This window comes from Macrosteles quadrilineatus, unplaced genomic scaffold (assembly GCF_028750875.1).
Source record: "Macrosteles quadrilineatus isolate MER2022 unplaced genomic scaffold, UCM_ALF_1.0 Scaffold_120__1_contigs__length_311821, whole genome shotgun sequence".
Classification (NCBI taxonomy): domain Eukaryota; kingdom Metazoa; phylum Arthropoda; class Insecta; order Hemiptera; family Cicadellidae; genus Macrosteles; species Macrosteles quadrilineatus.
Window position 1 is genome coordinate 253,862 of NW_026542713.1, and position 18,263 is coordinate 272,124.

An 18,263-nucleotide genomic window follows, 5' to 3' on the forward strand; every position below is an offset into this window, starting at 1 on the left:
TTTGTAATTTTTGGTAAAATAGCGTTTAATCAATTCTAAAAATCTGGCAATTTCCGGAGGGTTATCTTAAAACAATTATATAATCGTTGCAAACGGAATTTATTGTGCAATCTACGCCGTGTCTCTTATGTTAGCAATACCAGCAAAACTCTTAAACAGGTGATTTGCATGACAATCATTGTTTGGTATAATAAGAAAAATATGTACATAGAATGAAATTAATCAGTCTTAATTAGGCTAATTTTTAAAGTGCTAAACAATGTTGAATTGCTGTCACAGACCTTAGTGAAGCTGAAGAGATGTTTGGTTTGGGGTACCCCACCTGACTTGAAGCACTGGGCAATGGCGGCGTCGACGAGGACTGTCCATGTACACGTTGACCTACTTGCACTATTACAATTGTCCGTTAAATAAACAAAAAATAATTTCTTCTTGGGATAAAAACAAAACTATTGTCACTTCTATTAGCACTGTACAGACTGATTAATTTAAAGAAAAAAAAGGTAAAAATTGCGGGATGTTGAAAAGATGATGCGGATATACGATAGTAAATATGGTGATAGTTCAGCGGCGGACGACAGTGGACTGCGTCGTTTGGAAAGATATCAGTGTTGAGGGCAAAGGCCGCATACCTTCGTTAGCGGCTGAATAGCGGAAAATTACTTGGGCTAGGTTTTGTTTGAAACGGAAGAATATAAATATGGACTCGATTTAAAAATCATGAAACCTAAAATATCCAACATATCGCCCCCCTTGAACCAACCTGGTTCAATGAAAAAACTGAAAAATGGGAAAAGACAAATGAAAATAAATTGAAAGGGGGTGAAAGGGAATGCTTAGGAATTAATTGGTAGGAAGAAGGGAAACTTTGACGGTTGGCCGACTGAAGTTCCCTGTAGCGGTGCGTAGATGGACCACTCGTACAATTCCGTCTGCTCCTGGAGATACTGCGGTGATTCTTGCAAGTTTCCATTGTAGGGGAGGAGTGTTAGGCTCATGAATAACAACAAGGTCACCAATCTTGAGGTTCTCTGTTTTACTCGTCCACTTAGAGTGATGCTGTAGAGTATGCAGATACTCTTGGGACCATCGAGTCCAGATGTGTTGAGAGAATGCCTGAACTAATTGCCATCTCCTCAAGCGGTTACAAGAAGTTTCATCATATTGAGGTTCAACCATGGATTTCAGAGGTCCACCAGTTAAAAAGTGTCCTGGGGTTAGAGACTCTAAGTCATTCGGATCTCCAGAGAGAGGGGTAAGCGGTCTTGAATTTAATATTGCTTCGACACGTGACACGAGAGTTATGAATTCTTCATAAGTCAGGATTTGGCCACCGATTACTCTATGAAGGTGATGCTTAGCACTCCTAACAGCTCGTTCCCACAAGCCACCTTGATGAGGCGCGTGTGGAGGCAGAAATTTGAAAGAAATGTTGTTTTCTTCAGCAAAACGGTGAGTTACTGGATTGCAAAGGAGGTTGTTAAAACATTTGTGAAGTGCAGCAGCTGCTCCGACAAAGTTGGTTCCACAATCACTATGAATTTCCTTCACTGAACCACGTCTGGAAATAAAACGTGTAAGAGCTGCTATATAAGCTTCTGAGGACAAATCCGACACAACTTCTAAGTGTACGGCTTTCGTTGCAAAGCAGACAAATAGACAAAGATAAACTTTAATAGGCTGAAGCCTTTTTAGGACATACAATTTCACTGTAAATGGTCCGGCATAGTCGACTCCAGTAACATTAAAAGGTCGGGTTGCTACCACTCTTGGGGAAGGTAAGTCTCCCATCAATGGTGTGTTTGGCTTAGGTTTCATTCTGAAACATCTCAGGCGTTTAAAAATCCTGGAGCGTATGATACTACGAGCAGAAAGTATCCAATATTTCTCACGAAGAACAGCTTGGAGTTGTGTTGGTCCACAGTGAAGAAAGATGCGATGATGATAATCAATTATCAAATTTACAACAAAATGATCCTTTGGTAAGATAATTTGATGCTTGGCGCTGTACGGCAACTCAGAATGTTTCAGTCGTCCTCCAACTCTTAACAAACCTTCATCATCCATAAACGGTGAAAGGCGTTGAATGCGAGAAGAACACACATTCTTCTTTGACAGGGAATTAATATCCTCAGAGAAACTCTCTCTTTGAACAAGCCAACAAATCCGTTTGTTCGATACTTCTAACTCTTCAAGTGTGAGAGAATGAGTAATCCTTTGCTTAGTTTTCAAGCAGGAAATAAAACGTAAAACGTAGCCCATGACATGAAGTAGTTTAGTCCATGAAGAGAATTTATTGATAAACTTCAGATCTTGATCTTCAGCTATCGTAAGAAGATTTAGTGTTGTGGTTTTAATTTCTGGGAGTTCCTCTTCGGGAAGATGACTCGATGGTTGAGGCCATGAATCAGATGAACTCTTAAGCCATGTGGGTCCAGACCACCAGAGCTTGTTATGAATAAGAAGAGATGGGGTTAATCCTCTAGAGGCAACATCAGCGGGGTTTTCAAGAGTAGAAATGTGTTTCCATATGCAGGAAGGGGTCAATTCTTGAATCTGTGCAACACGATTTGCAACATATAACTTCAAACGATGAGAAGGGGTGTGAATCCATGAAAGAGCCACAGTGGAGTCACTCCAAGCGGTAACAGAATCTATCTTGTAGCGATCTGAGAGTTGATCAACACAGTAGTGTAACAGTTTGGCTAAAATATGTGCTCCGCACAGTTCAAGGCGAGGAATCGTGATACGTTTCAGGGGTGCCACACGTGACTTGGCTATTAATAAGTTGACATATATACTGCCTTGCGGGTTCTCAGTTCGTAGATAAACACATCCAGCAAAACCGAGTTCACTTGCATCTGAAAATCCATGCAACTGAATATTAACCGCATCACTCAGAGATATGTACCTGCCAATCTCCAAATTTTCAATCTCAGGAAGTTCGTTGACAAAAGTTGACCATCTGTCGATAATATCACTAGGAAGAGTATTATCCCAATCTAGGCCTAGTGACCATATATGCTGCATGAGAGCCTTAGCCCAAAAAATAACAGGGGTAAGCATGCCTGTTACATCATAAATCTTAGCGATGGAAGACAAAATTGCTCTTTTGGTAAAAATCAATGGAGCTTCAGAAATTGCATATGAGAATGTGTCTGAGTGTGGATTCCACTTCAGTCCAAGAATACTAACACAAGGTAAGTCAGTTGATAAGCAGTGTTGAGGGGGTAAATTTTCCAATATTTGGCTATTGTTAGACGCCCATTTGCGAAGTTCAAAGCCTCCTTTTCGTAAAAGGTTTATTACATCTTGCTGTAATTTTGCAGCTTCTTCAACAGTATCGCTGCCTAGTAGCGCATCGTCTACGTAAATTTGTCGTTTAAGTGCATGAGCAGCAAGTTCATGATTCTTTCCTTCATCATGAATTAATTGTTGTATTACTCGATTAGCCAAAAATGGCGAAGAAGTCATACCATAAGTAACGGTTGTCAACTGAAAAACTCGAAGCGGCTGTGACATTTCTTCTCTCCAATAGATGAGTTGAAAACGTTGGTCTTGTTCATGAATAGAGATCATACGGAACATCTGTTTGATATCACAAGCAAAGGCGATCCTATTTTGACGAAAACGTAGAATTATGTCTGTTATTTAATTATGTAACTTGGGTCCTTGATGCTGTAGACTGTTAAGTGTTACACCAGTTGAAGTTTGAGAGGACGCATTAAATACAACACGTATCTTTCCATCCTTAAAGACACCGTGGTGTGGTAAGAAGCAATGATATTGGTTATTTAGATCAAATAAGTTTGAGGGTTTCATTTGACCAGAGGATTCGTAGTCATTCATAAATTCAATGTACTTTTCTTTGAAATCAGGTTGCGATTGAAACTTACGTTCAAGCGATTTGAAAGTTTGTAAAGCAACTGTAGAAGAATTTCCTAGTTTTACTGGATTTTCTTTGAACGGTAAACAACAAACATATCTTCCCGTCTCGTCACGAGAGTGAGTTTTCAAAAAATGATCTTCACATTCCATTTCCTCTGGGGATAGCTTAGAACAAGCAGGTGGTTCTTCCAATGCCCAAAATCGCTGAAGTGTTTCATGAAGTGTAAGATCATTGATGGAAAGTAAAGTCGTCAATCCACTGAAGGTTTGGCCGTCTTGTGAAGTAGGCACGTTCCCAAGGACAGCATATCCAAAAATAGTGTTTATAGTGTATGGCATACGATCACCAAGACTGGTGGCAGATCCAATAATAGTTTGAGCAAACAGATCCGCACCGATGAGCAAATGTCCAGGAGTGTCGAAGTTGGGATCGGCAAGTGCGTATTCTTTGATTTGAGCCTTTATTTCAGAAGATATCTTGACACTAGGCATATCATTGGTAATTCTATCAAGTATGAGGACAGGATGTGCCGTAGCAAGTGTTTTCCCGTTAAGCGAAGAAATATTTACAAAGGAAAGTCCCTTAGGCTTTATTCGAGCTGAGGCAATGCCCTTTATCTCGTGAACGCCAACAGACGAACGCTGAATGTGAATCATACTGGCACAGTGTTCAGATATTATACTCGTTTGTGATGCACTATCAAGCACAGCTCGGACAATAATATTATGACCATTCGAGGTAGAAATTTTTACCAATGCAGTGGCAAGAAGTACAGTACAGTTGTGGCTGGCAGCACCAGTGTCTACATGAGCAGAGAGTGTATTTGATTCAAATCCTTGCGGTACAGGAGCCTTCAATTGTGTTGTGGAATTGGCCTGAGTCTTATTCGAGGGCTTAACAGATTTTTTCATTATAGGCTGGTCCGTTTTGTAAAAATGCAGTAGCGTATGGTGTCGCTTAAAACAAACTCGACACGAACTGGATGACTTACATGAGCCTAAGAAATGTCGTCCTAAACAATTAACACATAGGCTATTGTTCTTAATGAAGTTGAACCTATCGTGTGGTGATAAGGCACCAAAAACATCACAGCGAAAAATGTTATGCGATGCTCCATTGCAGTAAGCACAAGTATGAGCTTGTTCATTGTCATTAGAAGAAAGCATTACAACTTTGCTTGGCTTGGGACTAGCGGTTTGCCTACCTAGATAAGGCATGTTCTTACTACTTCCATAGTTTTTTAACTGAAGGGAAGAATTAGCATGTGAGGTCGAGCCTAAGTTAGCCGCCTCTCTGTAAGAACACTCATTTTCCAGAAAGTTTATTATTTCTGTGACAGAAGGAACCTGTTTTGAGTCATCTCGTTTTTGTTCAAAATCTGAACGCATAGCGGAATCAAGCTTTCTCAAAATATGTGTACTTAAGATCAGGTTGTCATCAGTTATGTTATGGCCAAGTGCTTTAAGAGCTTCCTGATTTCCATTAAAAATTGAAATAAAATTCCTAAGTTGTGTAACATTAGGCTTAGTAAGCTGCGGTAGGTCCAAGATGTTAGTAGAATGTAATGAAATCAAGAGCCTTGTATTGTGGTACCTCTTAAGCAGGGTTTGCCAAGCAATTACATAATTAGCACTATTTAGTGGTATAGACTTAACTAAGTTCAAAGGTTCATCTGAAAGACAGCTTATGAGATATGAGAATTTCTCAACATTAGAAATTGTTTTATTATTATGTACAGTACTTTCAAACAGGCCATGAAATGAGACCCATTGCTCAGGATTGCCAGAGAATGTTGGCAGTTTGATTTGCGGCAATTTCACAGTCAGATTAACTGTAGGAGTAGTAGGGCCTACCTCGGAAGTAGAGTCATTTAGGCGTGACTCTTCAAGTTTAACTGGTGGAAGTAACAAACTACAGTTTGACTGAATCTCAACAAAATAATCAGAAATTTTTTCTTGCAGTGAAGTAATTTTATCATCTTGAATATCTTCAGGAGTGGGAGTAGTTTGAAAAAGTTTATTTACTATTCTCTCAAATTCTGAGTGCTTGGTTATTGCACTTTGAGACAAGAGTTTAAGTTTAGCAATCTGTTGCTCGCTTAAAGTAGTCACAACCTGAGTTTCTTTCAATGCATTGACTTGTTTATTTATTGACTCAAGCCTAGCTTGAATAAGTTCACTCTGTTTGGTGAAGGAAGAAAACCTCATGTTGAAAGAAAATTAAACATAGGAAATATTCAGCACAAAACAAATCTGCAGTAATGATAAGACAATAAAATATAATTTGACTTTCCTCAATTTAATCAAATTCTCAAATGCACAAGTTAGGCCTATAGTCTATGCTTAGGCTATGGGTAGCACAGGCAAAAGCAACACTGCATAGGTAGTACAACTTAATGGTGTGCTATCAAATACATAATAATAAGAGATGCTTTCTTAACAAAATAGGTTAACTATTTATACCAATAATCCAAACTATTTTGTGGCTTAAATAGTTTAAGAAATATTTCCAAGTATATGTGCAGTATAACTTACTTGTCGTAATCTATCATCAGCAAAATATTCACATAGGTATTTCTCATATTAATCCAGTGCACATTAAAACCATTGAAAATAATATCAGTTATATTATTTGTTTACTTATTAACTGCAATGATAATTATTTGAATCAGTCAATAAGTTCGAAATCAAAGTCAATCTTGAGTAGATTTGAGGTTATTCTGACTATCACTCAAATGTAGTAATGTAAACAAAAATCTGACAAGCTGACAGCTAAAGTGAACTGACAGGCTGACAAGCGATGCGGTAGTGAAGTCTTGATATTTGTAGCCGTAGACTCGACGTCGTAGATGGCTGTGGCAGTGACGTAGCGGTTAGCGGACAGGAAATTCCAGGAAGGAATATTGGAATAGTCTATTTGAAACAGGAACAGGAATGTCAATTTGGACTCACAATCGTACAGGAAAAGGAGCACAAATACAAAATGGCGGAATGAGCAAAATTATTCCACGCAATGAGAAACGAAATCGAAATGAAATACCATTCAGCTAGAATACGTAAAAAATGAAGTGATATTACAAGTATTCGTGGTAGGAATAAATAAAATTATGTTCTAACCAGAAACTGGTAAAATAATCCGGTTCGATGAGGCCCAAAAAATGTTTGGTATAATAAGAAAAATATGTACATAGAATGAAATTAATCAGTCTTAATTAGGCTAATTTTTAAAGTGCTAAACAATGTTGAATTGCTGTCACAGACCTTAGTGAAGCTGAAGAGATGTTTGGTTTGGGGTACCCCACCTGACTTGAAGCACTGGGCAATGGCGGCGTCGACGAGGACTGTCCATGCACACGTTGACCTACTTGCACTATTACAATTGTCCGTTAAATAAACAAAAAATAATTTCTTCTTGGGATAAAAAAAAAACTATTGTCACTTCCATTAGCACTGTACAGACTGATTAATTTAAAGAAAAAAGGTAAAAATTGCGGGATGTTGAAAAGATGATGCGGATATACGATAGTAAATATGGTGATAGTTCAGCGGCGGACGACAGTGGACTGCGTCGTTTGGAAAGATATCAGTGTTGAGGGCAAAGGCCGCATACCTTCGTTATCGCGAAGAGCGGCTGAATAGCGGAAAATTACTTGGGCTAGGTTTTGTTTGAAACGGAAGAATATAAATATGGACTGGATTTAAAAATCATGAAACCTAAAATATCCAACAATCATAGTGCGGAGCCTTTGGCGAATTTCCAACCGAGCTTTGAATTCCAATTGTATTCTTTTTTTAGCTATAAAAAGTATTAAAAACTCCTACCCAATATAAGTGCTATTTCTTTAACTACTATAGTAGTGCCGTTCAAAAGCTACATTAAAAATATTTCAATATAATATATTTATTTGATCCCCTGATGCAGCTACAATCAGTTAGTTACTTACTGTACACACATTAGCTAGGTTCCTGTTGTACTAAATGACTCTGTATTGTATGAATGATGTGTATATTGATCCCCTGATGCAGCTTAATACAATCAGTCAGTTACTTATATTGTACAGGCATTAGCTACGTTCCTGTTGTACTAAATGGCTCTGTATTGTAAGAACGAACTGTATATTGATCCCCTGATGCAGCTTAATACAATCAGTCCGTTACTTATATTGTACAGGCATTAGCTACGTTCCTGTTGTACTAAATGGCTCTGTATTGTATGAATGATGTGCATATTGAACCCATGATGAACCTATGATTCATCTATGATGCATCAATGATCCATCTTTGATGCATCTATGATGCATCAATGATCCATCTTTGATGCATCTATGATGCATCTATGATTCATCTATGATGCATCAATGATCCATCTTTGATGCATCTATGATGCATCAATGATCCATCCTTTGATGCATCTATGATGCATCTATGATTCATCTATGATGCATCAATGATCCATCTTTGATGCATCTCTGATGCATCAATGATCCATCTTTGATGCATCTATGATTCATCTATAATGCACCAATGATCCATCTTTGATGCATCTATGATGCATCTATGATTCATCTATGATGCATCAATGATCCATCTATGATTCATCTATGATGCATCAATGATCCATCTATGATGCATCTATGATTCATCTATGATGCATCAATGATCCATCTTTGATGCATCTATGATGCATCTATGATTCATCTATGATGCATCAATGATCCATCTATGATTCATCTATGATGCATCAATGATCCATCTTTGATGCATCTATGATGCATCAATGATCCATCTTTGATGCATCTATGATGCATCTATGATTCATCTATGATGCATCAATGATCCATCTTTGATGCATCTATGATGCATCAATGATCCGCATCTATGATTCATCTATGATGCATCAATGATCCATCTTTGATGCATCTATGATGCATCTATGATTCATCTATGATGCATCAATGATCCATCTTTGATGCATCTATGATGCATCAATGATCCATCTTTGATGCATCTATGATGCATCTATGATTCATCTATGATGCATCAATGATCCATCTTTGATGCATCTATGATGCATCAATGATCCATCCTTTGATGCATCTATGATGCATCTATGATTCATCTATGATGCATCAATGATCCATCTTTGATGCATCTATGATGCATCTATGATTCATCTATGATGCATCAATGATCCATCTATGATGCATCTATGTTCCATCTATGATGCATCTATGTTCCATCTATGATGCATTCCATCTATGACGCATCTATGTTCCATCTATGAAGCATCTATGATGTATCTATGATGAATCTATGATGCATCTATGATGCATCTATGATCCATCTATGATGCATCTATGATGCATCTATGATTCATCTATGATGCATCAATGATCCATCTTTGATGCATCTATGATGCATCTATGATTCATCTATGATGCATCAATGATCCATCTTTGATGCATCTATGATGCATCAATGATCCATCTTTGATGCATCTATGATGCATCTATGATTCATCTATGATGCATCAATGATCCATCTTTGATGCATCTATGATGCATCAATGATCCATCTTTGATGCATCTATGATGGATCTATGATTCATCTATGATGCATCAATGATCCATCTTTGATGCATCTATGATGCATCAATGATCCATCCTTTGATGCATCTATGATGCATCTATGATTCATCTATGATGCATCAATGATCCATCTTTGATGCATCTATGATGCATCAATGATCCATCTTTGATGCATCTATGATGCATCTATGATTCATTTATGATGCATCAATGATCCATCTTTGATGCATCTATGATGCATCAATGATCCATCCTTTGATGCATCTATGATGCATCTATGATTCATCTATGATGCATCAATGATCCTGTAATGTAAAAATAACAGCATAGGTCCTCTTTACTATCATAGTTCCCATAGTTTTTAGGGATCAACCGGGGATCAAACCAGCAACCTCCAGATTTAAAAGCAAACACTATAACCACTCGACTATCCATACAATATTATTACGACAATATTATATGGTTTTAGATGGATCTTTCTACAAAGCTGTCGTCTTGCGAGGTGCTCTCTTCCCCTTTGAAAGTCCCCATCAAAGATCTGACCGAGCCGGCGAAAATTCAATCTGCTAGACGAATCAACACGAGATTCGGAACCATGGTGATCGTACTACACGTCACCACATCTGCCGGCGAGGAGAGGGTGACATTTTTACCCTCGAGGTTCACCAGCCTCCTCACAGACGAAGATCTAGAATGTTTCACAAACTCTAAATTGTATAGTGTTAAATGTACGGGGATGGTGGGGAATTCCCCAAATGTGCTTATTTATAAACATTAGTTTTTAGCATGTTGTTCAGTAGTAGTAGTGCTCAGTAGTTTTTAACACTTCACTCAATTCTTTATAAATTAGTAATGTGTCTTGCTTGTAGAATAAATATTTGTAACATTATAACTGCGTTTTCAATTCCAAGTGCACCCTCAAAATAAGGGAGGGGGGTATTATATGGTATAATACTAAGCCAGTTCCTCTGGATACAAGTACAATACGATATAATACCTGAACCTGGGGGTGTCCTTCAGACACTCGGACAGTCCCAAACCCTGTCCTAAAGGGTGCACAACAAGTTTTCTATATACTATTTGCTAGGGACATGAAGTTTTTTTCGTTTGGCGAGAAGGTGAGGTTTTTTTTGTTTGGCGGGAAAATAAAAGTGAGGTTATGTAACTTGGCGGGAACCTACGCAATACGTTGTTTGGCGGGAATCGGCGGAGAAGAAGTAAGTTTTTTTCGTTTAGCGCGAAAGTCACTTGGCGGGAAGGTGATTTTTTCGTTTGGCGCGAAAGTGAGGTTATATTACTTGGCAGGAAGGTGATTTTTTCGTCTGGCGCGAAAATAAATGTGAGGTTATGTTACTTGGCGGGAAGGAGAAGTTTTTTTCGTTTAGCACGAAAGTGAGGTTATGTTTCTTGGCGGGAAGGTGAAGTTTTTTTCGTTTGGCGGGAACCTACGTATGCAATACGTAAAGTGAGGTTAGATGTTTGGCGCGAAAACAAAAGTGAGGTTAGACCACGTGGGACACCAGAGGGTGACCACGTGGGACAAAAGGGGGCATGGCCTAGGGGGAAGGGTGGGGATGAAATGCTGCTCTCTGATTGGTGGCCGCAAGAGCTGCTTTTCCTACTCTTGTACTCTCCTAAAGGCCTGCATTGGTTTGTAAACGTAGAAAATAAGGGCGTGGTATCCCGCGGGTGTATTGGTATTGGTCTTATTGTGTGGAGTACCTACTCAAGTTGCCGCCGGCGATAGGCATTGTTGAACTCCCTGCGGAAGTTACAATTGTCAATCAAAAGCAGCGAATTGAAGCTGGTATTGTGCTGCTAAAGATCGTCTACTCGTCTAACGATGCCAATAGAGCTGCTAGCTCACTTGGGACATGAGTTGGTGGTAACTTATAAACATTCGATCATCATTTTTTATCTTTTTGGTTCGTAGTTAAACTTGCAAGACACTCTCTACAGAACAAAAAAATAGTTTATTAGATAACTTACTAAAAGTAAGTTTTTCTTACATTTTAACCAAGGGACCATCATGACGTAGTTTACATTCATTTAAATTATTAGACTTTGATCCAAACTTAGATGTAAATTGTTCTACTGTTCTTAGAAATATTAACCTAGTAACATTTTTTTATTCATATGTGTATTGAAGAGAACCTTCGACCATATCTACTACTCTTTGATGGTCTTTCAGCCATTTTGCTATTATTGTTTCTGATTGTTTTGGGTTGAACATTGAATATTTTCAATTTTAAGAAATGATTGTTTAGCTTCTGTACCTTCTTAAATATATTGTAGAAAATGTAATACATTTTTTTCATCAATGACCACATGTTTCAAAGATCCTGTAAAGACTAATAAATGAAGATCTCTCAACCTGAAAACCTAATCAATATTCATTTAAAAAACGTATCAACAACTTCCATCAATTCCTGTAACCAAAATTAATTAATGAATGCTTTTAGGTTGTCAACCCAACCACAAATTACTTTCTCAGACGTCTACACGATGAGAGGCTATTTAATCAGCTGCAGGAAGGGTGTTTTTACATCATTCAAGCAATTAGCCTAACAGCTTGGTTACCCGAACACCTGTGGTCAGGTGATATGTGGAGGCAAAAACCCTTACAACCCCCAAACCCAAACCTTCCAAAAACCGTTGGTAACTTTGCTGTTGTTTTAAAATTATACTGCCAATTCACATACATAGGTTACAAGAAGATATAAAAATAAGAAATAAATTTCGTGATTTACTCTTTGGGTCATGTTTATGTCATATTCACTCAAAGTTTTATAAAACTGTAGTAACATAAAACTGTTACTATTAAATATTGATAAGACACTTTGTTTTGGACATTTTCTTATCAAGTTGTAATTTTTTTATGGTTTTCTTTCAATGAAAAATATTGTTAAAAAACGTCACATTTGTCATAGTTTAAACTATGTTTTTTTTATTTTCCACGCGCTTATATACAAAAATATTCCCGTTCTATCAAGCAAAAACAGTATACAAAAAACATTTTTACAGCTATAATTATATTTCATACTTGTTAGTTACTTTTGCTTTTTGTCATCACATTTTTGTAACTTCTCAACTTAATAATCCTCTGATCTTAGTAATGGAAATGTTAATAATAAAATATTTGGTAGATAGCAATATTGGATTTTTCTTTGTTTGAAGTTCATTGTTGGTGATGGTGAGTTAATGTTGTTCAAAGGTTTATTGCGGACATTTTGATTTTGATTTTGATTGGATTTTTATGTGAATCCTGCTTTATGGCAAATTAATTCCGACGGTAAAACTTTGTTGTCAATGCTTTTGCAAAGATTTAAACCACCTCGTCGTCTCCTTTTTAAATACGCTCCCTTCCGACAATTTCTTGAATTCCTACAATGCCATTTACATACTGAAAGGTACGATTCGAAATAACTCTCGAAACGTTACGAAGCGATTTAAACGTCACCTGCGGTTTCTTTGCGAGTTGACGATTTGACTTGTAAATCTAGTGCCGAGGGACTCCCTATACTCCTGTGGGGAGCGGTTAGGGGCGCTTTTTGGGGGAGGTAATGTATGAAATGCTCAGTCCCTTAGCTTAAGTCAACAGTTGCCGTTGAGAGGACCAAATTGATTGAGGGATTGCTATTGTCCCCGCCCCAAGTCTCAAGTCAGTTTTCCCCCAGAATCTACCGTTTTCCACGTGCGGTGTTTTGAGCACGTGAGTGGAAAATGTACAACATATTCTATTAGCTTCAATTTTCAGTTTGTTTTCAGATAGATACATTTGTTCCGACAATATTTACAACACAACAAACAACAACAATATTTTAGTTGTAGTTGTACTGACGTTTTCCAGTTATGTAACCCTGCATTTTGTAAAAAGATATTCTTGATTTCTGAACAATTATTATGTGTTATAGTTGTTCTATTGTATTACTGTTAATTTCAAACAATGTTAGCTTTTATATTTAAGTTAATTTACCTTAAAAATAGCAAAAACCACAAAACAATTCAGGTTATTTTTGCATACTAGCCTACTACGTGATTATGTTTTGTTACATTGAATTGTTAATACTTTACACCCGAGTTTTATAGTTCCTCTTATTTGAAATATTGCTTAACACTTTATAATAAATATTTTTGTACTGGTCAGCTTTACAATTAATTAATATCCATTATTTCAAACCGGCTAAATTATGTTATTTACGTAATCTTTGCAAAGATCTTCCTCCAAAAATTTGGGTTTTTACTATTCGTGATGAAAAATATCCGCAAAAGATACTTACACAATTAACATAAATTACCGTCATCAAAAGTGCACTTCAAAACGAAGAGCTGATTAACTATTTTGTAATTTTTGGTAAAATAGCGTTTAATCAATTCTAAAAATCTGGCAATTTCCGGAGGGTTATCTTAAAACAATTATATAATCGTTGCAAACGGAATTTATTGTGCAATCGACGCCGTGTCTCTTATGTTAGCAATACCAGCAAAACTCTTAAACAGGTGATTTGCATGACAATCATTGTTTGGTATAATAAGAAAAATATGTACATAGAATGAAATTAATCAGTCTTAATTAGGCTAATTTTTAAAGTGCTAAACAATGTTGAATTGCTGTCACAGACCTTAGTGAAGCTGAAGAGATGTTTGGTTTGGGGTACCCCACCTGACTTGAAGCACTGGGCAATGGCGGCGTCGACGAGGACTGTCCATGTACACGTTGACCTACTTGCACTATTACAATTGTCCGTTAAATAAACAAAAAATAATTTCTTCTTGGGATAAAAACAAAACTATTGTCACTTCTATTAGCACTGTACAGACTGATTAATTTAAAGAAAAAAAGGTAAAAATTGCGGGATGTTGAAAAGATGATGCGGATATACGATAGTAAATATGGTGATAGTTCAGCGGCGGACGACAGTGGACTGCGTCGTTTGGAAAGATATCAGTGTTGAGGGCAAAGGCCGCATACCTTCGTTAGCGGCTGAATAGCGGAAAATTACTTGGGCTAGGTTTTGTTTGAAACGGAAGAATATAAATATGGACTCGATTTAAAAATCATGAAACCTAAAATATCCAACATATCGCCCCCCTTGAACCAACCTGGTTCAATGAAAAAACTGAAAAATGGGAAAAGACAAATGAAAATAAATTGAAAGGGGGTGAAAGGGAATGCTTAGGAATTAATTGGTAGGAAGAAGGGAAACTTTGACGGTTGGCCGACTGAAGTTCCCTGTAGCGGTGCGTAGATGGACCACTCGTACAATTCCGTCTGCTCCTGGAGATACTGCGGTGATTCTTGCAAGTTTCCATTGTAGGGGAGGAGTGTTAGGCTCATGAATAACAACAAGGTCACCAATCTTGAGGTTCTCTGTTTTACTCGTCCACTTAGAGTGATGCTGTAGAGTATGCAAATACTCTTGGGACCATCGAGTCCAGATGTGTTGAGAGAATGCCTGAACTAATTGCCATCTCCTCAAGCGGTTACAAGAAGTTTCATCATATTGAGGTTCAACCATGGATTTCAGAGGTCCACCAGTTAAAAAGTGTCCTGGGGTTAGAGACTCTAAGTCATTCGGATCTCCAGAGAGAGGGGTAAGCGGTCTTGAATTTAATATTGCTTCGACACGTGACACGAGAGTTATGAATTCTTCATAAGTCAGGATTTGGCCACCGATTACTCTATGAAGGTGATGCTTAGCACTCCTAACAGCTCGTTCCCACAAGCCACCTTGATGAGGCGCGTGTGGAGGCAGAAATTTGAAAGAAATGTTGTTTTCTTCAGCAAAACGGTGAGTTACTGGATTGCAAAGGAGGTTGTTAAAACATTTGTGAAGTGCAGCAGCTGCTCCGACAAAGTTGGTTCCACAATCACTATGAATTTCCTTCACTGAACCACGTCTGGAAATAAAACGTGTAAGAGCTGCTATATAAGCTTCTGAGGACAAATCCGACACAACTTCTAAGTGTACGGCTTTCGTTGCAAAGCAGACAAATAGACAAAGATAAACTTTAATAGGCTGAAGCCTTTTTAGGACATACAATTTCACTGTAAATGGTCCGGCATAGTCGACTCCAGTAACATTAAAAGGTCGGGTTGCTACCACTCTTGGGGAAGGTAAGTCTCCCATCAATGGTGTGTTTGGCTTAGGTTTCATTCTGAAACATCTCAGGCGTTTAAAAATCCTGGAGCGTATGATACTACGAGCAGAAAGTATCCAATATTTCTCACGAAGAACAGCTTGGAGTTGTGTTGGTCCACAGTGAAGAAAGATGCGATGATGATAATCAATTATCAAATTTACAACAAAATGATCCTTTGGTAAGATAATTTGATGCTTGGCGCTGTACGGCAACTCAGAATGTTTCAGTCGTCCTCCAACTCTTAACAAACCTTCATCATCCATAAACGGTGAAAGGCGTTGAATGCGAGAAGAACACACATTCTTCTTTGACAGGGAATTAATATCCTCAGAGAAACTCTCTCTTTGAACAAGCCAACAAATCCGTTTGTTCGATACTTCTAACTCTTCAAGTGTGAGAGAATGAGTAATCCTTTGCTTAGTTTTCAAGCAGGAAATAAAACGTAAAACGTAGCCCATGACATGAAGTAGTTTAGTCCATGAAGAGAATTTATTGATAAACTTCAGATCTTGATCTTCAGCTATCGTAAGAAGATTTAGTGTTGTGGTTTTAATTTCTGGGAGTTCCTCTTCGGGAAGATGACTCGATGGTTGAGGCCATGAATCAGATGAACTCTTAAGCCATGTGGGTCCAGACCACCAGAGCTTGTTATGAATAAGAAGAGATGGGGTTAATCCTCTAGAGGCAACATCAGCGGGGTTTTCAAGAGTAGAAATGTGTTTCCATATGCAGGAAGGGGTCAATTCTTGAATCTGTGCAACACGATTTGCAACATATAACTTCAAACGATGAGAAGGGGTGTGAATCCATGAAAGAGCCACAGTGGAGTCACTCCAAGCGGTAACAGAATCTATCTTGTAGCGATCTGAGAGTTGATCAACACAGTAGTGTAACAGTTTGGCTAAAATATGTGCTCCGCACAGTTCAAGGCGAGGAATCGTGATACGTTTCAGGGGTGCCACACGTGACTTGGCTATTAATAAGTTGACATATATACTGCCTTGCGGGTTCTCAGTTCGTAGATAAACACATCCAGCAAAACCGAGTTCACTTGCATCTGAAAATCCATGCAACTGAATATTAACCGCATCACTCAGAGATATGTACCTGCCAATCTCCAAATTTTCAATCTCAGGAAGTTCGTTGACAAAAGTTGACCATCTGTCGATAATATCACTAGGAAGAGTATTATCCCAATCTAGGCCTAGTGACCATATATGCTGCATGAGAGCCTTAGCCCAAAAAATAACAGGGGTAAGCATGCCTGTTACATCTTGTTGTTGTCTTGTTGTTGGAGCATCTTGTCCATCTTAGCGATGGAAGACAAAATTGCTCTTTTGGTAAAAATCAATGGAGCTTCAGAAATTGCATATGAGAATGTGTCTGAGTGTGGATTCCACTTCAGTCCAAGAATACTAACACAAGGTGAGTCAGTTGATAAGCAGTGTTGAGGGGGTAAATTTTCCAATATTTGGCTATTGTTAGACGCCCATTTGCGAAGTTCAAAGCCTCCTTTTCGTAAAAGGTTTATTACATCTTGCTGTAATTTTGCAGCTTCTTCAACAGTATCGCTGCCTAGTAGCGCATCGTCTACGTAAATTTGTCGTTTAAGTGCATGAGCAGCAAGTTCATGATTCTTTCCTTCATCATGAATTAATTGTTGTATTACTCGATTAGCCAAAAATGGCGAAGAAGTCATACCATAAGTAACGGTTGTCAACTGAAAAACTCGAAGCGGCTGTGACATTTCTTCTCTCCAATAGATGAGTTGAAAACGTTGGTCTTGTTCATGAATAGAGATCATACGGAACATCTGTTTGATATCACAAGCAAAGGCGATCCTATTTTGACGAAAACGTAGAATTATGTCTGTTATTTAATTATGTAACTTGGGTCCTTGATGCTGTAGACTGTTAAGTGTTACACCAGTTGAAGTTTGAGAGGACGCATTAAATACAACACGTATCTTTCCATCCTTAAAGACACCGTGGTGTGGTAAGAAGCAATGATATTGGTTATTTAGATCAAATAAGTTTGAGGGTTTCATTTGACCAGAGGATTCGTAGTCATTCATAAATTCAATGTACTTTTCTTTGAAATCAGGTTGCGATTGAAACTTACGTTCAAGCGATTTGAAAGTTTGTAAAGCAACTGTAGAAGAATTTCCTAGTTTTACTGGATTTTCTTTGAACGGTAAACAACAAACATATCTTCCCGTCTCGTCACGAGAGTGAGTTTTCAAAAAATGATCTTCACATTCCATTTCCTCTGGGGATAGCTTAGAACAAGCAGGTGGTTCTTCCAATGCCCAAAATCGCTGAAGTGTTTCATGAAGTGTAAGATCATTGATGGAAAGTATAGTCGTCAATCCACTAAAGGTTTGGCCGTCTTGTGAAGTAGGCACGTTCCCAAGGACAACATATCCAAAAATAGTGTTTATAGTGTATGGCATACGATCACCAAGACTGGTGGCAGATCCAATAATAGTTTGAGCAAACAGATCCGCACCGATGAGCAAATGTCCAGGAGTGTCGAAGTTGGGATCGGCAAGTGCGTATTCTTTGATTTGAGCCTTTATTTCAGAAGATATCTTGACACTAGGCATATCATTGGTAATTCTATCAAGTATGAGGACAGGATGTG

At 38.0% G+C, this 18,263-nt stretch overlaps 2 protein-coding genes across 2 annotated transcripts; both read right to left on the reverse strand.

The window, feature by feature from the left end:
• Positions 1-843: 843 nt before the first annotated feature.
• On the reverse strand, positions 844-4,800 carry LOC128982122 (uncharacterized). Its single transcript, XM_054401171.1, has 2 exons — positions 3,897-4,800; positions 844-3,365 (listed from the first exon to the last, which is right to left on the reverse strand). Exons 1-2 carry the CDS (start codon positions 4,798-4,800, stop codon positions 844-846), a joined length of 3,426 nt encoding a protein of 1,141 aa, XP_054257146.1.
• A 9,859-nt stretch (positions 4,801-14,659) lies between these two features.
• On the reverse strand, positions 14,660-16,882 carry LOC128982123 (uncharacterized). Its single transcript, XM_054401172.1, has one exon. It carries the CDS (start codon positions 16,880-16,882, stop codon positions 14,660-14,662), a length of 2,223 nt encoding a protein of 740 aa, XP_054257147.1.
• Positions 16,883-18,263: the final 1,381 nt, after the last annotated feature.

What these genes read in the sequence shown, in the direction of transcription:
- LOC128982122 (XM_054401171.1), bottom strand. Translation starts at nt 4,800, where the DNA reads ATGAAAAAATCTGTTAAGCCCTCGAATAAGACTCAGGCCAATTCCACA. An exon ending in AACTTTCAAATCGCTTGAAC is followed by an intron (nt 3,366 to 3,896) that starts GTAAGTTTCAAT and finishes AAATTTACGTAG; the next exon opens with ACGATGCGCTACTAGGCAGC.
- LOC128982123 (XM_054401172.1), bottom strand. Translation starts at nt 16,882, where the DNA reads ATGCTTACCCCTGTTATTTTTTGGGCTAAGGCTCTCATGCAGCATATA.